Source organism: Malaclemys terrapin, chromosome 11 (genome assembly GCF_027887155.1).
Source record: "Malaclemys terrapin pileata isolate rMalTer1 chromosome 11, rMalTer1.hap1, whole genome shotgun sequence".
NCBI classification, from domain to species: Eukaryota; Metazoa; Chordata; order Testudines; family Emydidae; genus Malaclemys; species Malaclemys terrapin.
In genome coordinates this window covers 40,482,141-40,510,131 of record NC_071515.1, presented here as the reverse complement: position 1 = coordinate 40,510,131, position 27,991 = coordinate 40,482,141, and the positions used below count along the sequence as shown (strand labels likewise).

The window sequence follows — 27,991 nt, the reverse complement described above, 5'->3', positions numbered from 1 at the left end:
CCGCCCGATCCTCCGAGGGACGCGCAGTGCAGGAGGCCGCGGCCCGGGCAGGAGCCGGGGCTCCGGGCAGCTGCACAGGCGGGAATGGTGGCCGGGCCGGGCTGAAAGGAGCGGAGCCGCGTCTCGAGGCTGCCATGAGGCTGCTGCGGGCTCTGCTGAGAGGCGCCTCCCCGGCCGGCCTCCCGCAGCAGGTGGATTTCTACGCCCGCTTCTCCCCGTCGCCCCTCTCCATGAAGCAGTTCCTGGACTTCGGTGAGTGCCCTGCCCCCCCCCCCCAGCCCGGGCCGCCAGGCCGCCCACCCGCGCTGAGCTGGGGGTGGCAGGACCCCGACGGGCTGCGCTGACCCGTCCGTCTCCCCGGGGCTCCGGTGCAGGAGGCGGTACCGCGCCACCAACGCCACGTGGGCAGAGGAGCCCCTGGCCCCCGTCTAGAGACCGGGCTGCAGCGTGAACGCCCCCAGCCTATGTGACCACCAGCGGGTTGAGGGCTGCCAATTCCGCCTCTACTCCGTGCTCACCCCCAGTCCTCCCAAGGCTTACCTGGGCTCCTCTGGCAGCGCCTGCGGTTCCTCAGCCCCCAGGCAACAAGCACCTCTTCTCCCCCTCCGGGGTGGGCTCTGCACCCTCCTCCCCTTCCCAGTCCTGCAGAGGTGGAGAGAGCGGACTGGGCTCATTGCTCACAGGCGGCGACCCCCGAGTAAGTTGCTGGGCTTCTGGGCTCCCCAACTTGGGCTCCCCCCCAAGAGGCCTGATTGGCTGCTCTTTCCCCAGGAAGCGGGATGGTGGGGCAGGCAGCCAATCAGAGGGGGTTTTCTGACCAGGCCAGGACTGAAATTCAATAGAGCGCTGACGCTTGAAGCCTCTTCAGGAGACTGGTTACAGCTGTGGCCAAAGTTGTCACGCTAGTGAACAAATGGGTGACAGTTGGCAAGAAAGCAAAATATCCCGAGTTTTTAAAATCAGATTTGCAGTCTACCACTAGAGAGCGAAGTGCCACACACAAAACAATCTTAGAGGCAGACATTAGCAACCTTATCAAGTCTGGGTATGGAGTCACAATGCAATTAATCCAGTTTCTGTAGGTTCATCTCTGATAAATTATATGTACACATACCTGGGGAACTGGGTCTAACACCCTTGTCCATCAGGATTCAAAAACACAGGCTTCTGCTATTTCAGTTAAAGAAGATACCCCTCAGCTGTTCAAAGTTAAAGGACCCTTTATCCAGTCAACATTTTTTGCATCATTATTCATTTTACAATATGTTATGTAAAGACAAAAGTGTATCCTTTATATATAAAGTCTATTCTAAATAATAAAAAAATAAATAAAATTATTAAATTAAAAAAATTAAAATGATAAATGATCGACAGGATTACACAGTAACAACTGTAGTCATTCTATGTATACTATATTTGAACAAGGATTGTAGTATTGTTCACAGGTACTTTTAAATACAGATATAGGCCCCAAACTACTGTCTCCCCCTTACAATGGGAATTTGCTTTCAAGGCAAATATTTCCCACAGCAAAGCAGTAATTTATGGACATCAATGCTTAGACATAAGGTCATGGATAACGTGAAAAAATGTTCAAAATATATCAACTTTTTGACAGATTCTCAAAAGCTAGAAAATCAGCTGCTGAGGCTAAAAATTGTAGTAGATATGATTTTGTGCTCAGAGGTAGGAGTCTGACAATAGTACATGATTCATAGATTCTAGGAATGGAAGGGACCTCGAGAGGTCATTGAGTCTAGACCCCTGCCCTCATGGCAGGACCAAATACTGTCTAGATCATCCCTGATATTTAAGAGTAGGTTAGATAAATGACTATCTCCAGAGATGCAGATTCCACAACCTCCCTAGGCAATTTATTCCAGTGTTTAACCACTCTGACAGTTAGGAACTTTTTCCTAATGTCCAACCTAGACCTCCCTTGCTGCAGTTTAAACCCATTGCTTCTTGTTCTATCCTTAGAGGCTAAGGTGAACAAGTTTTCTCCCTCCTCCTTATGACACCCTTTTAAATACCTGAAAACTGCTATCATGTCCCCTCTCAGTCTTCTCTTTTCCAAACTAAACAAACCCAATTCTTTCAGCCTTCCTTCATAGGTCATGTTCTCAAGACCTTTAATCATTCTTGTTGCTCTTCCCTGGACTCTTTCCAATTTCTCCACATCTTTTTTAAAATGCGGTGCCCAGAACTGGACACAATACTCCAGCTGAGGCCTAACCAGAGCAGAGTAGAGCGGAAGAATGACTTCTCGTGTCTTGCTCACAACACACCTGTTAATACATCCCAGAATCACGTTTGCTTTTTTTGCAACAGCATCACACTGTTGACTCATATTTAGCTTGTGGTCCACTATAACCCCTAGATCCCTTTCTGCCGTACTCCTTCCTAGACAGTCTCTTCCCATTCTGTATGTGTGAAACTGATTTTTTCTTCCTAAGTGGAGCACTTTGCATTTGTCTTTGATAAACTTCATCCTGTTTAACTCAGACCATTTCTCCAATTTGTCCAGATCATTTTAAATTATGACCCTGTCCTCCAAAGCAGTTGCAATCCTTCCCAGTTTGGTATCATCCGCAAACTTAATAAGCGTACTTTCTATGCCAATATCTAATTCGTTGATGAAGATATTGAACAGAGCCGGTCCCAAAACAGACCCCTGCGGTACCCCACTCGTTATGCCTTTCCAGCAGGATTGGGAACCATTAATAACAACTCTCTGAGTACGGTTATCCAGCCAGTTATGCACCCACCTTATAGCAGCCCCATCTAAATTGTATTTGCCTAGTTTATCAATAAGAATATCATGCGAGACCGTATCAAATGCCTTACTAAAGTCTAGGTATACCACATCCACAGCTTCACCCTTATCCACAAGGCTCATTATCCTATCAAAGAAAGCTATCAGATTGGTTTGACATGATTTGTTCTCCACAAATCCATGCTGGCTGTTCCCTATCACTTTACCACCTTCCAAGTGTTTGCAGATGATTTCCTTAATTACTTGCTCCATTATCTTCCCTGGCACAGAAGTTAAACTAACTGGTCTGTAGTTTCCTGGGTTGTTTTTATTTCCCTTTTTATAGATGGGCACTATATTTACCCTCTTCCAGTCTTCTGGAATCTCTCCCGTCTCCCATGATTTTCCAAAGATAATAGCTAGAGGCTCAGATACCTCCTCTATTAGCTCCTTGAGTATTCTAGGATGCATTTCATCAGGCCCTGCTGACTTGCAGGCATCTAACTTTTCTAAGTGATTTTTAACTTGTTCTTTTTTAATTTTATCTGCTAAACCTACCCCCTTCCCATTAGCATTCATTATGTTAGGCATTCCTTCAAACTTCTCAGTGAAGACCGAAACAAAGAAGTCATTAAGCATCTCTGCCATTTCCAAGTTTCCTGATACTGTTTCTCCCTCTTCACTAAGCAGTGGGCCTACCCTGTCTTTGGTCTTCCTCTTGCTTCTAATGTATTGATAAAAAGTCTTCTTGTTTCCCTTTATTCCTGTAGCTAGTCTGAGCTCATTTTGTGCCTTTGCCTTTCTAATCTTGCCCATGAATTCCTGTGTTGTTTGCCTATATTCATCCTTTGTAATCTGTCCTAGTTTCCATTTTTTATATGACTCCTTTTTACTTTTTAGATCATGCAAGATCTCGTGGTTAAGCCAAGGTGGTCTTTTGCCACATTTTCTATCTTTCCTAACCAGCGGAATAGCTTGCTTTTGGGCCCTTAATAGTGTCCCTTTGAAAAACTGCCAACTCTCCTCAGTTGTTTTTCCCCTCAATCTTGATTCCCATGGGACCTTACCTATCAGCTCCCTGAGCTTACCAAAATCTGCCTTCCTGAAATCCATTGTCTCTATTTTGCTGTTCTCCCTTCTACCCTTCCTTAGAATTGCAAACTCTATGATTTCATGATCACTTTCACCCAAGCTGTCTTCTACTTTCAAATTCTCAACGAGTTCCTCCCTATTTGTTAAAATCAAGTCTAGAACAGCTTCCCCCTAGTAGCTTTTTCAACTTTCTGAAATAAAAAGTTGTCTGCAATGCAGTCCAAGAATTTGTTGGATAGTCTGTGCCCCGCTGTGTTATTTTCCCAACATATATCCGGATAGTTGAAGTCCCCCATCACCACCAAATCTTGGGCTTTGAATGATTTTGTTAGTTGCTTAAAAAAAGCCTCATCCACCTTTTCCACCTGGTTAGGTGGCCTGTAGTAGACTCCTAGCATGACATCTCCCTTGTTTTTTACCCCTTTTAGCCTAACCCAGAGACTCTCAACACTTCCGTCTCCTATGTCCATCTCTATCTCAGTCCAAGTGTGTACATTTTTAATATACAAGGCAACACCTCCTCCCTTTTTCCCCTATCTATCCTTCCTGAGCAAGCTGTACCCATCCACACCAACATTCCAATCATGTGTATTATCCCACCAAGTTTCAGTGATGCCAACAATGTCATAGTTGTATTTATTTATTAGCACTTCCAGTTCTTCCTGCTTATTCCCCATACTTCTCGCATTTGTATATAGGCATCTAAGATACTGGTTTGATCTTTCCTCACAGTTTTGTCCTGACCCTCTTTTCTCTCTGCCAATATAGCCCATACTCCCTCTCGTTTCTGACCCATCTCCCAGGTCTTCATGTTCCCTGCTTACCTGTGGGCTTTGCTCACCTGTCCCCGTCGAACCTAGTTTAAAGCCCTCCTCACTAGGTTAGCCAGTCTGTGTCCAAATAAGGTCTTTCTCCTCCTCGAAAGGTGAACGCCATCTCTGCCTAGCAGTCCTTCCTCGAATAGCATCCTGTGTCTAGGAAGCCAAAGCCCTCCTGGCGACACCATCTTCGCAGCCAGGCATTCACCTCCATGATGCATTCCTTCCTAGACAGTCTCTTCCCATTATGTATGTGTGCAACTGATTTTTCCTTCCTAAGTGGAGCACTTTGCATTTGTCTTTGTTAAACTTCATCCTGTTTACCTCAGACCCTTTCTCCAATTTGTCCAGATCATTTTGAATTATGACCCTGTCCACCAAAGCAGTTGCAGTCCCTCCCAGTTTGGTATCATCTGCAAACTTAATAAGCGTACTTTCTATGCCAATATCTAAGTCGTTAATGAAGATATTGAACAGAGCCGGTCCCAAAACAGACCCCTGCGGTACCCCACTTGTTATGCCTTTCCAGCAGGATTGGGAACCATTAATAACAACTCTCTGAGTACGGTTATCCAGCCAGTTATGCACCCACCTTATAGTAGCCCCATCTAAATTGTATTTGCCTAGTTTATCGATAAGAATATCATGCGAGACCGTATCAAATGCCTTACTAAAGTCTAGGTACCACATCCACAGCTTCTCCCTTATCCACAAGACTCATTATCCTATCAAAGAAAGCTATCAGATTGGTTGACATGATTTGTTCTTTACAAATCCATGCTGGCTATTCCCTATCACCTTACCACTTTAATTACTTGCTCCATTATCTTCCCTGGCACATTGTTGGAGACAATGTGGCCCATTCACATACCCTGTAGCTTAGGGAAAGGTGCACAGATCTAGAAGACAGGTGATAAAGAGCTCTGGCCTTACCTTGAGCTATCACCCTGTGATTCTGGACATTTTATAGACCTTATTGCTGACAATGGTGTCAGGTCTCTACCCTAGCAAGTATCATCTAGTCCATCCTACCATGCTGAGGCGAAACAACAAAAGAGGTATTTTTTTATGACTGATAGAGGCCTGTATTGGGGATATGAAGGTCCAGGGTTCAGATCCTGTTGAGCCACATTGCTTTATGGTTGCATGTGATGACACCCTCCCCCGGTGCCACAATACTCTTTGTAAGCAACTGGCTTATTTAATTCATGGTCTTTTAAAACATAATTGTTCCTCAGTGACAAAGTAACTAGTATCTGCCAATTTTTGTTTTAAGGTGAAATAATAACAGTTTTACAAAGGGTCACATCCAAGTTATCCCTATGTTCAAACCTGGTCTAATTTAACCTCAGAGCTAGACCACAAAAATATGCAGGAAAATAGTGATCTATAGCTGTATAAAGATGTTCCACAAATGTTAACTATATTCTGATTTTTCCAAATATATTTTGATTTTAGGGTCTGAAAATGCTTGTGAAAAGACTTCATTTATGTTTTTGAGACAAGAATTGCCTGTAAGATTGGCAAACATAATGAAAGAAATAAGTCTGCTTCCAGACAACCTGCTAAAAACACCTTCAGTTCAGCTGGTGCAGAGCTGGTAAGAAGTGTCTTGTATTTATTATTTTACCTTTAAGGGTTATTGTTGTAGTAAGAAATACTAAGTATACTAAGAAACTAAGCTGCTGCGGAAGAAACTCTTCACGTACATGTTTGTTATATGGTAGCATTAAGCAATTTCTTCTGCATGTGATTGTTCCTATCTAAAATTCTATTTTGAAAACATCCTGGTCTATATTGATAGACTGAGAGAATGTTGAGTATTTTACTTCTAGCTGATCATCATGATTTTACTCCTTGCTTTTCTTTCAAGAAAAAACAGACTAGTCAGTTTCACTTCTGTTTGTAGTTCATGTTCAGTCAATTTCATTCATCCTTCTAGGTTGAAGACATTGAAAAGACAGGTGTTTATGTTTAAGATGTTTCCTAATTTTAAGGCTAGAAGGGACCATCATGATCTAGTCTGACCTCCATAACACACAGAATCTCAACCATTAGTTTCTGCATCAAGCCCATAACTTTTGTTTTATTATAGCATTTCTTTTAGAAAGATATCTAGTCTTGATTTCAAGATTTCAAGTGATGGAGAATTCATCATATCCCTAGATAAATTATTCCAATGGTTAATTGCCCTGACTGTTAAATTTGTACCTTATTTCGAGTCTGAATTTGTCTAGATTCAGCTTTCAGACATTGGCTATTATGCCTTTTTCTGCTAGATTAAGAAGCTGTCAGCTTTTTAAAAATCTCTTCATTTAAGTACTTATAAACAGATCAAGTCACCTCTTAACCTTCTTTTAGATTAAGCTTCCAAAGTCTGACGAGCGGCATGTTTCCCAGACCTCAAGTCATTCTTTTAGCTCTTTTCTAAACCTTTTCCAATTTTTCAACATCCTTTTTGAATTGTTGATACCTGAAGTGCAGTAATATCTCTCCATGCAGCATTAGTGAGACTATCACCTCCTCACTCCTGCTTAATGTTCCTGTTTATGCATCTTGTTTATGCAGGGAGTCCTCGGACTTACGACACAATCTGTTCCTCAGAATTGCGTTGTAAGCTGAAACTGCTTTTCCTATAGGAATCAACGGTATGAAGGGGGGATTGTTTCTGAACCAAGGCTTGATACACTATTTTCACCACAATAACCCAGATTTTTGTACTAAATGAATTATAGCTGACTAATGTTGCAACACCAATGTATTTACTGTACACTGTATTTTGTAAACAGCATCCAAATAAACATATAAACTCGTATATGATGCTGCTCAGAATGCAGGCAACACAGGCTTAGAAAACCAGGGAGAACGGCATATATGTTGAGCCTCAGCCAATTACTGTTCAAGCTTTCTGATTGGCTGAGCCCAGGGCAGCAACCCTACCCGGCAACAAGCTACCCTACTGCCTCAAAGCCAATCAGAAGTGACCCCTTCCAGCTCCATACAGTATAATGCAACCAGGAAGTGATTTCAAGCAAACTTTATGCAAACCGAGCGTCCTAAGGGGGAAACAAGCGTTGTAGGGGTAAAATGGGCAGTCAATTGAAAAGTGTTGTAAGTCCGAGGACTCCCTGTATATCCAAAAATTGTATTAGCCCTCTTAGCTACAGCATCACACACAAGGCTTGTCTACACTCCCCTATAGTTTGGACTACAAGGGTATGAATAGCAGCGTGCACCAAAGTGCTGCTCTCTAACTCCCCTGTCTGGATACTGTTTGTGTGAACGAAAAGGTTCCTGTTAATGTGAACTAGGAGCCTTTTAGTATGCGCTCGCAGTGTTCACACGGGGGAATTACAGAGCAGCACTTTGGTGCACACGGCTATTCACACCCCCATAGTCTGAATTGCAAGATACTGTAGACATCGCCTAAGATTTCATGTTCAGTTGATTATCTGCCATTACCCCATATTCCTTTTCACTGCCCCTGCATTCCAGGATACAGTTCCCCTTTTGTAAATGTGTTCTACATTCTTTGTTCCTAGATGTGAGTTTGCATTTGGATGTATTAAAATGCATGTTGTTCAAATGAGCCTGCCTTACCAAGCAATCTAGACCTGTATAACTGGTCTGCTCCCTCAATTTTCTACTGGGCCAATGTGTCATCTGCAAATTTTACCAGCCATTATTTCTTGATCAATAATCAAAAAAAATATTTAGTCGCTTTAAGCCAAGAAAAGATCCCTGAGGGACAACATTAGAAACACCTCCACTCGATGATGGCACCTTACTTAGTTATTTTGTGATCTGTTAACCAGTTTATAATCCACTTGATATGGACTACATTAATTTTGTGTAGTAGTTATTCCATAAAAATGTCGTTTAGGATTCAGAGACATGCCTTACAGAAGTCTAAATATATTATGTCAGTTACCTTTATCATTTTGGGTGAGATTATAACTTTGTTAGCTAAAGCTTGAAAAGACCTGTTTTCCATGAAATAATGCTGAGTGGCATTGATTATGTCACAGTCCTTTAATTCTTTGATCCAATGCAATAATTATGGAAAAGCTGATGAGATTCAGTTTCCTAACTGCCAGTTTGTACTCATGGCTATCACCTTCCTATATGTTATAATAGGGGGCCACTTAGGGATCTGGGGCAAAATCAGTACTTGGGCCTGCTAGTAAAGGCAGGCAGCTGGACTCAATGATCTTTCAAGGTCCCTTCCAGTTCTAGGAGATAGGATATCTCCATTAATTTGGGGAGGGATAGCTCAGTGGTTTGAGCATTGGCCTGCTAAACCCAGGGTTGTGAGTTCAATCCTTGAGGGGGCCACTTAAGGATCTGGGGCAAAATCAGTACTTGGTCCTGCTAGTGAAGGCAGGGGGCTGGACTCGATGACCTTTCAAGGTCCCTTCCAGTTCTAGGAGATGGGATTTCTCCATTAATTTAATTTATAATATTTTTAACAGCTACTTTCATTTCCTCTCTTAACCAGGATGGTTTTAACCTAAAAAGCCTTTGATTATGGAATTATATTTTTGGGGCAACTAGAAGCATTCTTAAACAACTCACAATTAACATTCGCATTTTGAGGTTTCAGTTTTCCTGCCACTCGTTTTGCTTGCAATTGTGTAACTTTGGGAAATTGGCGTTTTTAAAGCATTTAGTATAGGTACTACTGGTTAGGACTATTCTATTTGCACATAAATGGCATACAGTCATGATCATTTGCATCAAGGCAGCAGTCAATTTGTCTTTATCCATCAGAATGAGGTCCAGTATAGATTTACCCCAAATTGTTTGCAATACACCGCTACCTCGATATAACACGAATTCGGATATAACACGGTAAAGCAGTGCTCCGGGGGAGGGAGGGGCTGCGCACTCTGGTGGATCAAAGCAAGTTCAATATAGCACGGTTTCACCTATAACGCGGTAAGATTTTTTGGCTCCCGAGGACAGCGTTATATCGAGGTAGAGGTGTACTTGTTAGAAAGTTATCAACTATAATTTAATTATAATTAAAGTTATCATCCAAGGATGTTATACTAATTGCAACATGAGACCTCTGACTTATGTCTCCAACATTGAAGTTTCCCATCATAATGCAATTTTTCTTTCTATAAATTGTAAGTAGAAATGTAAGGAGCTGCTGATTCTGTTCCTTCAACTGATTTGGGGGTCTATAATGGACTTCCACCTAGTAACTCCATCTTGTAATTTATCGGTTAGAATGTTAATTCTTAATCATTCCAGGTCCTATTCTTCTGAATTATCAATATTTATTTAGATTCCTACCTGCCTCCCCTTCTGTCAACTCTCTTTCCTAAATAGTGTATCCAGTGATTTTAACATTCCACTTGTGACTCACCCTATCAGGTTTCAGTAATATCAATGTCAGATTTCTGATAGTAAATGAGCATTTCTAGTTCTTCTTGATTCCCAGCCGTCTAGCATTGGTATATGGGAGAATAAATTTGATTGCCATATGCCCCTCGATTCTTTATATGCGTGCTATCTAGAGTCTCAATTATATGCAATGTGTTTAGCCCCTTAGATGCACCCTCCCAACTACTCTAGCTAGTCTGTTCCCCCCAGAAGATTGGTTCTTCTTCTTCTGAGATGGAGGCACTTAAAAACCTGCTGATGCCCCAGGTCCTCCTGGGGGAATTCTGCACCAAAAAATTAAAAATTCTGGGCCCAAAATTTAAAATTCTGCGCACAATATTTTAAAATTCTGCAAAATTCTGCCTATTTTATTTGTCAAAATAACACAATATAATCACACCAGTTTCAATTATTTTGGTAATTTATTTCAAAATACCTGTCAACAATTATGTCTGTAACAATACAGACAACAAAAAAGATTCAGGAAATGTTTTGGACAAATAGATTCCCTACTAGACATATTAATACATAATTTTGAGTAATAATTAATTTAAACTACAACAAAGAAACTTATTTTCTGCACCCCTCAGACGCAGTTCAGAGGCTTTGGGGAGTCAGGGGTAATGGAGGAGCTGAAGGAGAGGGAAGTAAATTGCTGAGACGGAGCCTGGGTGTGAACTTGGAGGGTTGTTGGGTTGGGTGGAAAAAGTATGGAACAGGAGGGTTTTTTGGGTGTGGGGGAGGGATTGTTAGGGAGCTGGGGAGTCTGGCTGACCCCCGACCCTCTCCCATTCAGCCAAGCACATCTGCCCATGTCTCCATGTGGCCCTGCACCCCGTGCTCTCATCCTCATGTGTCCCTGCACCCCACTCATCCATCCCGCACCCCCTGTCAGCCCTGCATTCTCCTGCCCCCTGGTGGCCCTGCATCCCCACTCCTCCCTGCCCCAGTCTGTCCCCCAACTAGCTCTTCTGAACCCCAGTCTATGACCCCTCAGCAGCTCTGTGTGCCCCACTCTGTCCATCCCCCCCATATCCCATATCCCCTTATCTGGCCCCACAGGCATGTCGCTGTGAGAAAAGCAGCCTCTGCTGTCTCCCAGCTTCTATGGTGTGATGACTGCCCTCTATTTTGCTGCCACATCAGCCCCTGGTGGGTGAAAGGTGTAACTGCTGCACCTCTCCAGCAGAATGTATTTTCTGTGGGAAAAAAAAAAATCTGCAGGGGACATGAATTCTTCACGTGTGCAGTGGTGCAGAATTCATCTAGGAGTAATCAGGTAGAACTTATAATGAATTTAATAAGTGAAAAATTGACAGGGCGGCTGCTTATATAATAAAATACAAATGTGTCAATTAAGCAGTTACATTATGAAAGACTTACGGGAATGTATTTTATTGGGAAAGTCGCTTATTTAATGAACTTATTAAAAAAACAGGATAAAACATTTTAATATATATTATAGAAAAACTGACTTGTTTATGAGTTATCACAACCTTGAGAAGCAGTCTCAAACTTGTGTGCGTACAACCCTGCACTTAAAGGGTGTTTTAAATTGGCCAGGTAAATAGAACACTATGTTCAATCTGTTACAACCTGTTCATTGTAAAAATTGAAACTTGGCATATGCGTAGTTCTCAATAAAGCTGTCAAAATGGAGTGCAAGAAAAATGACTAACTTCAAGTGTGAAAAACATTTTAAAATGATTTTATTGAGTTTTAATGCTTTTTTTTATCCATTTGAATTATTAAAATTTTTAACAAACTTAAAAAAAATAAACTTTTGGTAGGAGAACAAGCCAAGTCATTTTCAGCATACAAGATATTATTTTGAAAGTTGAAAGTGCCTGAAAGTAGGGGCTAGTAATGAAAATGCCTCTTTAACCATAGCTATAACATGACTGTTATGGGTCTATGCCAGGGGTGGCCAGCCTGAGAAGGAGCCAGAATTTATTAATGTACATTGCCAAGGAGTCACAGTAATACTTCAGCAGCCCCCCATCTGCTCCCACCCCGCTCCCAGTGCTTCCTGCTCACCTGCAGCCCTGCCAATCAGCACCTCCCAATCAGCTGTTTTGTGCTGTGCAGGAAGCTCTGGGAGGGAGGGGGGAGCGAGGGCACTGCAGACTCAGGGGAGGGGGCAGGAAGGGGTGAAGTGGGGGCAGAGCCTGTGGCATAGCCGGGGGTTGAGCAGTGAGCGCTGCCCAGCACACTGGAGAGTTGGCACCTGTAGCTCCAGCCCCAGAGTCGGTGCCTATGCAAGGAGCCTCATATTAACTTCTGAAGAGCCGCATGTGGCTCTGGAGCCACAGATTGGCCACCCCTGCTCTATGCTGTTGTTCCTGATTACAAGCTAATAAATGTTAAAAGAAAATTGTTAATGTCTTTACAAAATCTGTAGATCTGTATGGAATATCATGACAAAAATCTACCATAGAGGATTTATGTTTTAGGTATGTCCAGAGTCTTCAGGAAATCCTTGACTTTAAGGAGAAAAGTGCAGAAGATTCAGAAGTTATTCATAGGTGAGTGTGGTTTTTAAAATACTTTAAAATATGTATATTTATAAACAATGAATGGCAATTGATGGTTCAGATGAAGAAAATTTCTAAGGGTATGTCTACTCAGCAACTAGACACCTCCGTCTGGCCCAAGCCAACCGATTTGGGCTTGCAGGACTTGGGCTGTGTAGACTTCCAGGCTCCGTTTGGAGCCTGAGTTCCGAGACTCTCACACTTTGCAGGGTCCTAGAGCCTGGGTTCCAGCCTGAGCCCAGAAGTCTACACAGCAGTGAAACAGCCCACAGCCTGAGCCCTGAATCCCGAGGCGGCTGGCATGGGCCAGCTGTGGGTGTCTAGTTGCTGTGTAGACATACCCTAAGGGCCTTGACCGTTTAGTAATGGATCATAATATGACCCACAGTTTTTCACTAAATCAAGAAAAATGAATGTTTCCTTTTGTTTGTTTGATTTACCAAAAGTATAATTCTGGTCCCCAAAACTCAGTTTCTGTGAAATTGTAGAAAGTGAGTATGAGTAGAATGGTGTGGTTTAGATAATGGTACATGCAACCTTTTACTTTTAGTCCAGTTCAAGTCACCAGTGTCTGAAGGTAGTTGCCATCTGACAGCCACATGGTGATCTGTGCAAACATTGTTGGTCTCACTTCAGTTCTTACTGAAAAATATCTATTAAACCCCCTATTATATATGGCACCTTTATTGGTAATTTCAGTTTAAATGAGACTCAAGAGTGACCTATCTTTTTCTGCTAGGGTGGTTCTATGCTATATCAGTAAACAGCGGGCTTCACTTTCCTTTGTTCATTAATGTTAGGTTTACAGATACTGTGATAACAATCCGGAACCGACACAATGACGTAATTCCTACAATGGCTCAAGGTGTGATTGAGTACAAGGAAAGCTTTGGGGTTGATCCAGTGACCTGTCAGAATGTGCAGTATTTTTTAGATCGTTTCTACATGAGTCGCATTTCAATCAGAATGCTCCTCAATCAGCACTGTAAGTACTATTGTTAAAGGGGGAAAATCATGAATGGAATGTGTTGGTATATCTTACATTTATCTTTAGGTATTGATTATTTACTCAAATATGCTGCTTACAGCATCTTCTGGATCCATTTGGAAACACCTATGTATGCCTATAAAGCATTTTTTTTTGTCATCAGCAAAGCAGATTAACCATTTTTCTTTAAGAATGCTACAGCCAAAAATTATAAACTATGCTTATTCTGTTCCATTCAGCAATGCTGAAGACATGAAAACTGAAAATTGTGAAATTGCATTGCCTACTAAATGTTATTTTCTTTGTTGGCAGCTTTGCTGTTTGGTGGAAAAATTAAAGTTAATCCAGCTCATCCAAAACACATTGGAAGCATTAATCCTAACTGCAATGTTGTTGAAGTTATTAAAGGTAAATTCAGGCAGACCAGCTGAACAAGAATTTTGAAAAGGTACATTAAAATCTATAGAGAGAACTAATATAAATCAGGTTCTTCTTATATTGTACTAATATCATCCTTATGTGGAGCAGAAAATTCCAGTTCAAATTTAATACGTTTTTGTTCTACCAATACTTCAGCTTTTGTGAGAAAATATGAAAGGTCCACAATAAGAGTGCAGAATGATTTTGGTTTTTAGTTGATGTTCTTTTCAACAAACTACAAAACATCTGAAAAAAGGAGGGAAATGTATTTTTTGTATTTACATTTTTCTGTTTTGATTTCATGTAGATGGCTATGAAAATGCTAAGAGACTTTGTGATTTGTATTACATGAGCTCTCCAGAACTTGTGCTTGAAGAGTTGAATGGTAAGTGTGTGTGGAAATTGGGGATCCTCCTCTTTCAAATGAGGAGCATCAGTCTGATCAGAAGGTTTAGGATAGTTTTCCACTGTTGGTCTAACACAGTGTCTAAGACAAGCGTTCTCAAACTGGGGGTCGGGACCTCTCAGGGGGTCACGAGGTAATTACATGGGCGGGTCGCGAGCTGTCAGCCTCCACCCCAAACCTCGCTTTGCCTCCAGCATTTATAATGGTGTTTATAAATTAAAAACACTTTTCTATATTTAAGGGGGTCGCACTCAGAGGCTTGCTATGTGAAAGGGGTCACCAGTATAAAAATGTGAAAATCACTAATCTAAGAGGTCTGCGAAAGGTTGTTGCTGTTACCATAAAACAGTGGTTTTCAACCTGGAGTCCGTGGACCATGTCTAAGATTTCCACTCCATTTGGACCTCCATTTGAAATTTTTTAGGGGTCTGCAAATGGAAAAGGTTGAAAACCACTGGTCTAACAACTTTTAACAGTCCTGTTCCCCCTTCCCCAAGATCTTTTGTATCTCTCCCCACCTTTCAGTCTTTACAGTACGTCTATAGCTTTCTCATACGCTCATCCTCTCTGTGCCTTTGTCTTATTTTTCCCTCCTAACTCCTTTTTTATTAGTACAATTCATAGATCCATTCACTATTAAAGCTGTATTCCAATTTCTCGCTTTCATTTAGCTATCAACTACTTGACTTATGGTCTAATTAGGAACTTAGATGTGGCCATGTAAACAGTTTAGGCCATGTAAACAAGTATTTGCACCACCAATTGTGACAAAACAGCTTTTGAAAATTTGACTACAAGCATTCATACAGAGATGCAGCAGAACTCTTATCTTAAAAACTAATTGGGAATTGAGGAGTTCATAAAATCAAAAATTAATGAAATTGAATATCTCAAAATTACAGTGGGCACAGTGCATAAATTGAAATATGGTGCACTGGATCACATTTTTTAGTACTTAAAATCCCGGCAAATCAATTTCCAATGCAATAAATGCATTTGAACGTGAAGGAATGTTGACTTGTTTTTTATCAATATCATTTTTGTTACGTGACTTTGGTTTTTTCCACCATTGGGAAAAATGATTTGTATAAAAGGTAATCTGTAAGATTGGGGTTTGTAAAATTGAGGTTCTACTGTACAGAAACATGCACGTGTATGCATATATTAAAGTTACTTGAGCTCATCCAAAATATATTGGTAGCATTGATCCAAACAGCAACATTCCTGCAGTTATTAAAAGTAAATTCATGCAGATCTGCTAACAAGAATTTAGAGTGATCTAAATTGCATCTACAAATAATTGCATGAGCAAAAATACACCCCCATTTAGGCCTGCAAAAATGAGGGCACACAAAGGAAAGCCTGATTAAGGTTGGACTAAAAGTGAGGCCTTAATTATATTTTATAAGCACTTACCAGTTTTATTCTTTTGACTCTGGTAAGTTTACCATTCCGTGTCAAGGTAAAATATGTTCTCCTCCATACTCTGAGCCTGAGGGTTGGAAATATTTGTAGAGAAAAGCATGTTAAATTGCTGCAGGTGCCTCTTAGAATTTTTGATCGTATTATGAAGTATGATAAATCACACTGTAGTTTACAGTGTAGTTACAGTTTGGATTTACAATCATAGAAATTTAGGGCTGAAAGGGATCTAGAGAAGTCATCAAATCCAGCCCCCGGCACTGTGGCAGGACCAAGTAAACCAAGGCCATCCCTGACAGGTATTTTATCTCATCTGTTCTTAAAAACCTGTGATGGAGATTCCACAACTTTCCTTGGAAGCCTATTCCAGAGCCTAACTACTCCTATAGTTAGAAGAGTTTTTCCTAATATCTAACTTAAATCTCCCTTGCTGCAGATTAAGGCCATTCTTGTCCTACCTTCAAGGACATGGAGAACAGTTGGATCACTATCCTCTTTATAACAGCCCTTTACATATTTGAAAACTGTTATCAGGTGCCCCCTCCATCTTCTCTTCTCAAGACTAAATATGCCCAGTTTTTTTAACCTTTCCTCACAAGTTTTGTAAACCTTTTATAATTTTTGTTGCTCTCCTCTGGCCTCTCCCCAATTTGTCCATATCTTTCCCAACGTGTGGGACCCAGAATTGGACACAGTACTCTATCTGAGGCCTCATCAGTGCTGAGTAGAGGGACACTACCTCACGTTACTTACCTCACATGTCTTACATACAACACTCCAGAATATTAGCCTTTTTTCACAGCTGCATCACATTGTTGACTCGTATTCAGTTTGTGATCCACTATAACCTCGGATCCTTTTCAGCAGTATTACCACTTGGCCAGTTATTCCTCATTTTGTAGTTGTGCATTTGATTTCTCCTTCCTAAGTTAAGTATTTTGCACTTGTAAATTTCACTTTGGTAAATTCAAACCAATTCTCCAGTTTGTCAAAGTTGTTTTGAATTCTAATCCTGGCTTCCAAAGTGCCTGCAATCTCTCTCAGCTTGGTGTCATTTTTAGATTTTATAAGTATATTCTCCACTCCATTGTCCAAGTCATTAATGAAAATACTCAATAGTACCGGACCCAAAACTGACCCCTGTGGGTCCCCACTAGATTCACCCTCCTAGTTTGACAGCAAACCATTGATAACTACTCTTAGAGTATGGTCTTTAACTAGTAGTGCACCTACCTTATGCTAATTTCATTTAGACCATATTTCCCTAGTTTGCTTATGAGAATGTCATGTGGGACTGCATCAAAAAACTTTACTAAAATCAAGATATACCACATCTATTGCTTCTACCCTATCTGCTAGGCCAGTAACCCTGTCAAAGAAGGAAATTAGGTTAGTTTGGAATTATTTGTTCTTGACAAATCCTTTCTGGCTGTTCCTTGTAACCCCGTTACCCTCCAGGTGCTTACAAATTGATTGTTTAATAATTTGTTCCAGTATCTTTCCATGTATTGAAGTTACACTGATTGGGCTTTAATTTCCCAGGTTGTCTTTTGTTCCCCTTTTTAAAGACAGCTGCTATGTTTGCCCGCTCTAGTCTCCTGGGACCTCAACAGTCCTCCAGGAGTTCTCCAAGATAATTGCTAAATGGTTCTGAGATTGTTTCGATTAGTTTCTTAAGTACTCTAGGGTGAATTTCATTAGGCCCTGCCAATTTAAAGAATATTTATATAAGTTAGATATATTCAACCTGTTCTTTCCCTATTTTGGCTTGCATTCCTTCCCCCTTGTTGTTAATATTGTGTTGAGTATCTGATTGCAATTAACTTTTTTTCTGAAGACTGAAGCAAAATAGGCATTAAACACGTCAGGCTTCTTGATGTCATCAGTTTTTAGCTCTCCTTCCCCTCTAAGTGAAGGACCTACACTTTCATCATTCTGTTGCTCCTAATGTATTTAAAGAACCTCCTCTTATTGTCTTTCATGTCTCTAGCTAGGTGTAACTCATTTTGTAACTTAGTCTGATTGTGTAGTTACATGCTTGTGCTTTTTTTGTATTCCTCCTTAGTAATTTGTCCATATTTCTACTTTGTGTAGGATTTTTTATTTTATTTTCAGGTCTCTTAAAATCTCCTGATGGAGCTCTATTGGTGTCTCACTATTCTTCCTCTCTTTCCTTTGTATCGGGATAGTTTGCGGTTTTGCCTTTAATATGATTCTCTTGAGAAACTGTCAGCTCTCCTGAACTCCTTTTTCCCCTCAGATTTTCTTCACATTGGACCTTACCTACCAGTTCTCTAAGTTTGTTAAAGACTGCTTTTTTTAAGTCCATTGTCCTTATTCTGCTGCTCTCACTCAGTTATGCTTTTTGATAACTCATCACTAATTAATATAACTGGAATTGTGTTTATTATACTAATTATGTGACTTAATTATTTGTTACTATGTTTCATACTTAGAATATATACATTTCGATTTTTAGGTACACTAATTATACAAGGTCCTGCTACACTGTAGTTATGCCTTAATGTAGTCAGCTGGTTTTATGAATTAGTGTTAATTACAGGCATTACATTCAAAGCATGGCAATAGTTTAATCACACTGTAATTGCAATGTAATTAATCATGATTGTAAAGTGTAACAATTTTTCAAGACTATCTTTTTAAAAACAATTATTTCCCCTTCCCAATTTTATTACTAGAAATATGTTCAAATAAGATCTCAGCTTCTTCCCATTCCCTGGAAGTTGTAGGGCTCTGCACTCGTGTTCCATAATCTTGTTTCTGAAAACTCAATCTCTACAACAACTAATCATGACATCACAAACACAGGATTTGGACTTCAGATGATGAATAAGCCTCAGGAACAGATTTGATGTTCTATGTCCAATACTTGCTAGCTCAGATTCTCCTGTGCATTATGGCTGCTATTTGCCATTCTGGCAATGCAACCTGGATCTAAAGCTGACATAGCCAGCTACAGGAGGATTGCCTCAGGTGAGGGAGAGCCTCTAGTGGAGAAAAGCTTCTAAACTTCACCCTATGGCTGGTGTAAAGTTATGGCCATGGATTCTCTGCACCTCAGGAATGCCTAGCTACTATAAAGGTACTGTGGGGCCATAGCAGCTAGTGCATCTTACACTGAGGGATGGGCTCTGTGCCCAATCATGGAAACACAAAGGTAGTTCAAAGCCATCTTTGCCCTTCCCAGATCCAGGGCCAGCTGTGCATTCTTCACCCACCACTTGCCTGGGCTAAGCTGAGAACTCAGGCCCCCTATATTAAGATTTGAATTTAAGGTAAAATAGCACTGCTAGCTTGAGTGAGTGACAAGGGTAGGTCTGGCGTATTTTAAGATCCAATATTTTTGACCTGCTAGTGTAAAAATAATGTTTTCATATTATTTGAAATCCCAGATGGCATACAGCACTAATCTCTAACTGTAGTGGCTGCTAAAACAGCATGGGAAAGACTATTACAAAGGTAATTAGCTTGGTGAACTGATGGAAATGTTTTTAGGGCCAGTAAACTTTTCCAAGCACTAGTCCTAGATTAGTGATCAAAATAGAAGAAAAATCTATTCATGAAAATATTCCTAGTAATTTTTGTTTGTTTTAAAGAGTGAGAACAAAGATTTGGAAACCAAGATGAGTAGAACTATCTACAAATAAAATTTATCAAAGATTTCTGGATACATCAGCAGATCTTTAAATAGACAAATGAATCCAAGAACACATTGTACTGCAGTTATTGTTCAGACATATTATGTACTCAAATGCAATGATATTGCTAGCAGAAATAGCTTTTAAAATTAATTTCTACAAATAAATTAAAACAAACTTTCAAAACTATGCAAGAATATAGATTTTGAATGAGTTTTGATAAACATGAGAGTAACAAATGTTTTCAAGATTTCTATTCAAATTTTCTTTTCATTTCTCTGTACTGTGTTTTATCAGTGAAAACAACCAAAACAAAACCAGATTCTATTTGTTATTTGAACTACTTGGATATTGCCAAAACTAACAGCGGGCTTCCAGTATGTTGTCTGATTGATTGGGTTACTTTCTTTTCCAGCAAAATCATCAGGACAACCCATGCAAGTAGTATATGTACCATCCCATCTCTATCACATGGTTTTTGAACTTTTCAAGGTTTGTACAGTCGGATTACACAATCTGCATGACATGTTTGTGTTCTGAGATGTGTATTTATTTGACATGTTGAACCAATTTTTAAATAACATGCAAATTTGTACCTGCAATTGCAAGACTCAGACATCTAAGTTCCTGACTGCACCCACAGATCAGGTAGGTAGATGTCTAAATCTCATCATTTGTACACAGATGACTGGTGTATAAAATCAGAGGCTTTGAAAATGTGTCCTTTATCTTAATCATTCATACAGGAATACTAAGACTTCTACATCAAGCCACATCTCTTCAGATACTTTTCTAACATACAGAACCTATTCATGCTGTAATTTAATCACACTATGAAACAATTCAGAACTAAAGCTACGCTTTTTCATATGCCTGTAGTAGACTAATAATTTTTTTTCAAATTGATTCTGGTTGGAAAACCAGTGAATTTATGATATCACACAACACTGATAGGTAATAATTGAGAGAGAGTCTGTGTAAAACTTTTTTTTATTAACAGTTGCTGGTATTTAACTCCAGTGGCTTAATTAATCCTTGGAGAGAGGATGTTTCTGTAAGAATTCAGCTCCTCTCCCATTAAAATAAGGCTAGCTCATGATATACATCTCTAAGTCTCCCCCAGTAAGACTGTAGCAAAGCCAGGGAAGAGCAGACTTGATATTCCTGATATTTCTGTGGTAAAAAGCAAGCAGGAAATGTTTTTGAAGAAGAAATATGATTTTTATTATATCTTTATACAAGTACAAAGTAGTAAAAATGGAAATACAATCTCTAAATGGGCACACATAAAACTGTTTTCCTAAGTTGACATATTAACAGCACAAAAGTTACAATCAAATCTATGATTTGATTAAAACTACTTATTTTACTTTAATTTTAAATATTTCTCAGAATGCAATGAGAGCCACAATGGAACACTATACTGATCGAAGCGTTTACCCTCCAATTCAAGTACATGTCACATTAGGCAATGAGGATTTAACTGTGAAGGTAACTGCTTTGTTGATGTTTACTTTGATGGAAAATAGTTCGGAACCTGGGGGAATATTTTATTATGAATGGGTGATGTGACACTGGGAGTTTGTACCAATGCTGATAATGTATTGTGTAAGGAATAAAACCTTTGTGGGATTTCAAGCCTTGGGTCAGTGATGAGTGGAAACATCATAAAGATCTCCCAAGTCTCATGTGAATGGGAGATTGTGGCATCACTTTACCCTTTCAACATATTTATTCTTTATGTAGCTATAATGTAAATAAACCATGTTTCTGTTAAAGGGTAAAGTGCCAGTTTAGGAATGGAAGATAGCCAGATTTGTAGTTTGTTCAGAGCCAGGTGTCCTATAGGTAGAAGTGACTACTTGAGTGAGGTGCAGAACAGGTGTGGAATAAAGTAAGTCCAGCACAGGTGAAGCCTGCCTAGGTTAGGCCTTGCCTTGCAGATATTTCTTTTAAGGGCAGCATCTCTGATATGGTTAGTGTTTGGACTTCCAAGGTTGGTTGTAGTATATAGGTTTTCCTTAGAATTTAACTTCATGCAAGTAGAAACAAATCTTCAGATTTGCTCTAGTAGTAAATGAGTACTAATATATTGCGCTGCTATGTAGCATCTTTGTTCCTAAAGTACTGGCTAAAGCACTGAGAACTTTGCACCCATAGGATTCAGTTGATATGGCCATTGTTGACTTTTACTGAACCTAACTTCCTCCACATGAAGATTAGAAATTGGAAGGAGGGTGAGGAAGAAAAAAAAGCAGTGCACAACATGTAAGTGGGATGTATGGCTTCTAAGGGTATATCTACGCAGTCCGCAGCAGTGAGCCTCCCAACCCAGGTCAAAATTCCGTCTTGTGCTGCTGCGCTAAAATTATCAGTGTAGACAGTTTATACTCTGAAGCCTAGAGAGAAGAGTGGGCTTCAGAGCCTGAGCACCAGCCTAAGCCATAACTTCAAATTACCACCTACACAGCTATTTATAGTGCAGTAGCATAAGCCTGAGCCTGTCAGCCTGGGTTGGGAGGCCCATTACTGCAGGCTGTGTAGACATAGTCTAAGTAATTCTGTGTAATTGTGGATGTTTTTGGTGACAGCATTTTGGGAAACATCATTAACCTCAGCTGGGGTTTTGTGTGTATATATTGCTGTGATTTATCAGATGATTTTCTTTATTACCATATATACTCGATCATAAGCTGGTTCGTTTATAAGCCAACCCCCCTCAAGATGGAGAAGTAAAAATGGAAATTTTTTTATGACCCGTTCATAAGCCGACCCTATAATTCAGGGATCAGCAAACTTTGGCTCCTGGGCCATGAGGATAAGCCGCTGGCAGGCCGAGATGGTTTGTTTGTTTACCTCAAGCGTTCACAGGCACGGAGATAAACCTAAGTAAACGAAGTGTACTGGTGTGCCAGCTGCTTACGATAGGCCGGGACAGCAACTGGTGGGGAAATTTTTTGGGGGGAGAAGCTGGGGGTCAGAGGAGTAACCTGTGACCACCCCCCACATGATCCCATCCCTAGCCCGGGACCCCCACACTCTCCCCATCCCATCCCTTCCCACCATATCTGGGGAGGATGGCTCTGGCCTGGCTGGAGCTGCTCTGGCGGGTGGGGCAGCACAGCCGCAGCATATTCCAGAGGGCTGGGCTGGGTGGCGCAGCCACAGCCTGCTCTGGGGGGCAGGGCTGAGCGACGCGGCCACAGGCTGCCAGCCCCGGAGCTGGAGCTGCTTCGGAGGCTGTGGGGAGAGCAGCGTGGCCAGAAACGGAGAGACTCTGGCCCCACCTCTTCCCTTCTGGCTGTGCTGCAACTCTCCTTGCTCCCTCTGTTCGGGGGAGGGGCTGTGTCCTACCTCTCCCTCTCTTTACCCGTTCATAAGCCAACCCCCTTCTCTGATGCTTCCCTTTTTTACTAAAAAAATTCGGCTTATGAACGAGTATATACAGTAAGTCTGATCCGATGATTTAATAAGGACAACTTGAGACTGTATAGTCTTCAGTCTTCCTTTATACTTTATTCTTTAAGAAAATCAGCTTGTGTTTCTGTTCTTTTATATACAGGAACCTAAAGTTAATAGCGTGTTCATTCATTTTGTAGATAAGCGATCGTGGCGGCGGTGTTCCGATGAGGAAAATTGACGGACTGTTCAACTATATGTATTCAACTGCACCACGTCCCCGTGTTGAGACGTCACGAGCAACACCTCTGGTCTGTAAGCCTTTTTTACTTTGTCCTCTGATAATTGGGAAGGCAAAAATTACCTGTATCTTTGTACTACTACGTGTTTTGCAGATAAGTGAATAGTCTAGCAATTCTGGTGTAAAAAGTTAAAAGTGCCTTTCTGAAAGGGAAAAAAAAATTGTAGACTTACAACATTAAACAGAATTTGTAGCCTTAATGGTAAGTAAGAAAAACACTATTTTTAATATTTACCAAAATTTAAGTTTGAAATTCTGTTTCTTCAAGCTCTGAAGGAGGAGAGAACAAGGAGCGACATTCCTTGAACTGTTGTAGGAGTTCCAGTAATCTGTTTCTGGGCGAGTACAGGACTTTGAACTTTGGTTCTGGAAGCAGAGTAGAAAAGGAAATTAATTTAGGGATAGAAATTAATTTAGGAGTTTAGGAACTTCTGGTTTTAAAATTGCCCCTTCTTTTGGATCAAGTCCATACTTGTCGTTTTGAGTGAAATAGCTGTTCAGTTGTATAATCTTGACAAAAACAAAAGTATATAGTATATGGTTATACTGATAAAGAGCTTACTCCCGTGGTCCTTGCAAACTCCTAGTGGCTTCAATAGATGTTTTAAGACAGGGGTCCCCAACGCGGTGCCCGTGGGTGCCATGGCGCCCGCCGGGGCATCCACGTGCACCCACCTACTGACCGCTGAAATGCCGCCGAGAAGCAGCAACGTCAAGAAGCGCTACCGCCAAAATGCCGCCGATGACGCTGCTTCACGGCGGCTGCTTGTCCAGTGGCCACGGTCCTCAGCGGCTAGTCGTCCGGTGCCCGCTCCACGGAAAAAGTTGGGGACCACTGTTTTAAGATATGTAAGAAATGTAGCATTGGACCCACTGTCAATAACTTCCAATTGTTGTTACCATCACATTACTCTGCCTTGGACTCCTTTTTTCCCTATGACGTTCAAACTATTGGCCTATTTTATTAATTTTCTATATCCAGTGATTGGATAATTCCCACTAGTCTAAACCCATCAAAATAAACAGTGAAAGTACCTTTAATTCAAATTATTTGGTTCTAGAGCTATTGCACAAATTAAGCTAGTGATTAAGTGAAAGGCATCATAATATTTCTAACTTTTGCTTAGTGTTTAATTGTTAACGATTTGGGACAGGGGTTTGTCAGACTTTCATAGTGTAGGCCACAAGCAAATTTAAGGAGGTTGCCTCTTGGGCCTCTCATTTGCAATCCTAACATCTGTCTTCTCAAGATCAGCAACAGCCAGACTAGTGGCTCCATGGGGATAGAGAGAGTCATCCAATGTTCCGCAGCAAGGCAGAGTACTTCCACTAGTGCTCTTGCTGTGGGATAGCTGCAAGTAATAGCACCAATGGTGTTGTATAGCAGCCCGCACAGGGAGGGTTTACTCCTTGCAGTCCCCTCCCCTCCCAACAAAGAGCTACGGTGGTTTTGGGGAAAATGGGTAGGAAAGGAGGGAAACTTGGTAACATTGGGGTAGGGAGGAGAGGTAATACTTAAGGTTTGGAATCCTCACCACCTCTCTGGCCCTATATAAGTGATTACTTTTCTCAAATGCTAACATGTGTCCAGCAATATGCTGACCCTAGCTGGATTGCCTCTAAATTTAAGTGGTACAGATATTGGTCTGCTATGCTGACAAATCTTCTGCAGATGATGCAGTTAACTCAAGTGTGCTTTTATCTCTCTGCCCCCCGCCCTCTCCCCTTTTATCAGGCTGGATTTGGTTATGGTTTGCCTATATCACGTCTGTACGCACAGTACTTCCAAGGAGATCTGAAACTGTATTCCTTAGAGGGGTATGGTACAGATGCAGTTATCTACATAAAGGTATAATTTACCACTTTTTGGTATCAGTCTTAATGTAACTTGTAATTTTAATAAAAAAATTTAATAAATGCTCAGCAAAATAGACTCCACTATATCTTCTGCTCTCTTTACAGGCTTTATCAACAGAATCAATCGAAAGGCTCCCTGTGTATAACAAATCAGCTTGGAAACGTTATGTGGAAAACCACGAAGCAGATGACTGGTGTGTGCCAAGCAGTGAGCCAAAGGACATGACCACATTCCGCAGTATATAATTGTACAACAGTCCAGAAAAAGTAAACATGCTTTTGTCGTCTGTTTGCAAAGGGATTGTTTAGCAGGTTTATACCAAACATGGTTCAAATACTTCATGTGGAAATGTTTTTAGTAGGGAATAATAGGAAGTTGAAGTCCATAACTGTTTTCCAATACTACTTTAAGGAATTAACTGAATTAAAACCAAGTATGTAGATTAAAAAATACACTCGTAATTTGTTCCACTTTGTACTTCCAATTTACTTCTGTAGCTAGATCTAGGGAGCAGTAATTTTAGATTTTATACAGGGTCTAGGGTAACTTATTTCACAGCTGGCTTGAAGAGCACAGTTCACACAACTTAAACTCTCCTGATGGAAGCATTAGTGAAATAGCAACTCGCCAGAACTGCTAATACCAGTTCTTTGCATTGAGCATTGGATGAAGTTATCAAATGATCTAAACATTGATGTATGAAACTTTAAAGTAATTATTTAAAGCATTAATAGATTTATAAAACCCATTATGCAACCTTTCACATTTCTCCACCATCTTCTAGCCGAGGAGCTCAAAAGCACTTTACAAACCTAAATAAATTTAGCAAAATTAGAAACAAATATTTGAATTTAAGTACAGAAGCTCCAATAGGCAATCATGTGTTGTTTTACTTTGTTCTGAAATCAATGAATCTGTACATACTACTAGTAGTAGATTATTCAGAGGGGCAAGGCAACAGCTGTAAACTAAACGATTCTCAAGTTGTATTTGCCTATAGTATTTATCAGCTCTCTCTTTTTGAAAATCCAATCTTAACTGCTGCCTCTGGTATAATGCATTTCATGTATACAATACCAGTTACGGGTTTTCTGAGAAACGTATTGAAAATTCATGAGAAACAGAAGTTGGCATACTTACTTACTGTGAAATAGCAGCTTCTGAGGGTTTACAGTAAAGATTTGCAGGTCTTCCTCTCTTTCTGCAGGTAATGTCCAAATAAGTTTGTGGTAAAGCCTCAAACTCTGGGATCATAGATTAGGTGACAACAGTAACTACTGTTAATATGGAGAAACTCTATTGCAAAATCTGCATCTTTACTGAGCAGATCAGTGTAATAGTAGGACAACAGGACCTACCAGTTATCCAGGTGTATTTAAAGAGTGCAATTAATGTCAACTTCATTTTGCTATGCTCTTTTTTCCTATAATATTTTAGGTACATCAGCTCTCTCTAGTGAGGGATACAACTGTGTTGATAGCTTCAACTTTTCTGCTGACCAGACCAGCTATTTAAGCCCATATAATATCTCCACGTCATGCGTGTACATCCCACTGAATTCTCTCATCCCCAAAAACTTAGAATGCTGTGGAGAAGCACTTGCAGTCCCAGCACCTAACTCAGATGACCAATCCTTAACTGCTCTATAGATGAGGGTGAGAGATGTGCATGTGCCAGAAAGCACACACTATGTTTCAGCAGTCTACCAGGTCAAAATAGAGCAGAGGATGGTGAGACTTACACAGGTCTGCTTGATCACAACCCTATGATTTCTTGTTATTGAATAGATAAGGAAAGAAGCTGGAATGGTAAGTATGCTATAGTCCTAATTTTGTGAGGGATGACTTCAGGTGAATTCCTCATCTGTAAATTGAGGATAGATAGGGATGTTGTGAAGTAAATTTTGTTTGTGTGGCATATCACCATTGTATATAAGTGCCTAAAAGGCAATACAATGTAAGACTATTTCCTGCTCAAATTAATGCCCAAATCCAGGCAGGAAACGGTTTGCAGAATGGGGTCAAAATTTATATAAAAGGAGGGAAGTGTTTGCTAAACATTTGCAACTGTCACTCTTGACAGCCTAATGCTAAAAGTAACTTTTTTATTTCAAAAATAAAAAGTTTTGAAATATATATTAACACATTGTTCTGAAAAGATCTAACATGTTAATAAAATTTTGAAATCTTTAATCATATTTCCACTTAATTCAATTGAACTGATTTTAGAATGATTTTCCATATTTGGTCTTAGACATTACTAACAGATTGCCTGCAATGAAAATGAAAATACAAGAGTTTTCATGTGGAATTACTGAAGTAGAAACCTTTGCTTGTATCTTTGCCAACTATGGCTTAACAATCAAAATGTATCAGAACAAAAGTTCTGGGCCCATAGCAAAGTATTCCAATGTAGATATTTCAATAGTTTTTTCCTCCTCTGCTGGCTGTGGTGGAAATTAAGTGTTTAGTAAATTTCAGAGTGTGCAGTATTTACTCCTAGTCATTAGAGTTGACTTGCTATGTTTTATTTACTTCACTATAGTAGCTGGTTCAAAATACTGATTTTATGTATACACATCTTCATTACTGTGCTGAAAAATAATCACTGCTACTTGGCTGTTAAGTATCAAAAGAAAATGAACTGGTTGCAGATGTAGTAAAATGGATAGTTATACTCTCTTGAAACACTGTAATTCAACCCTATATTTAGAATTTTTAGTTTGTGTGTGATAAAATTAAACTGCAATGTGATTTTTTTAAATCATATTGAAGCAATAAATGTGTCCATTAATGCAATTTATAAAAATCAAACTTTCAGTTGACTTATTCTTTGGGTGACTGGACACTGAAAAAGTTCTAAGGAGTCATCTAACCCTTTCAGGCCTCAAGTGCCAGGGAGGGAGGTTCTCTTTCAAAGAGTAACTCATGCAGCACAACCAGTCACCT

At 40.3% G+C, this 27,991-nt stretch overlaps 1 protein-coding gene across 2 annotated transcripts; it reads left to right on the top strand.

The window, feature by feature from the left end:
• Window positions 1-27,809, top strand: PDK1 (pyruvate dehydrogenase kinase 1). Of its 2 annotated transcripts, XM_054043579.1 has the most exons (11): window positions 1-252; window positions 6,124-6,265; window positions 12,510-12,581; window positions 13,391-13,575; window positions 13,891-13,986; window positions 14,306-14,383; window positions 19,901-19,977; window positions 20,878-20,976; window positions 23,085-23,195; window positions 24,921-25,034; window positions 25,148-27,809. In XM_054043579.1, the coding sequence occupies exons 1-11, from the start codon at window positions 135-137 to the stop codon at window positions 25,286-25,288; spliced, it is 1,233 nt and encodes a 410-aa protein (XP_053899554.1). In that variant the 5' UTR covers window positions 1-134; the 3' UTR covers window positions 25,289-27,809. The 2 variants fall into 2 exon arrangements, with proteins under 2 accessions (XP_053899554.1, XP_053899555.1); XM_054043580.1 differs by lacking the exon at window positions 20,878-20,976.
• The last annotated feature ends 182 nt before the right edge of the window (window positions 27,810-27,991 follow it).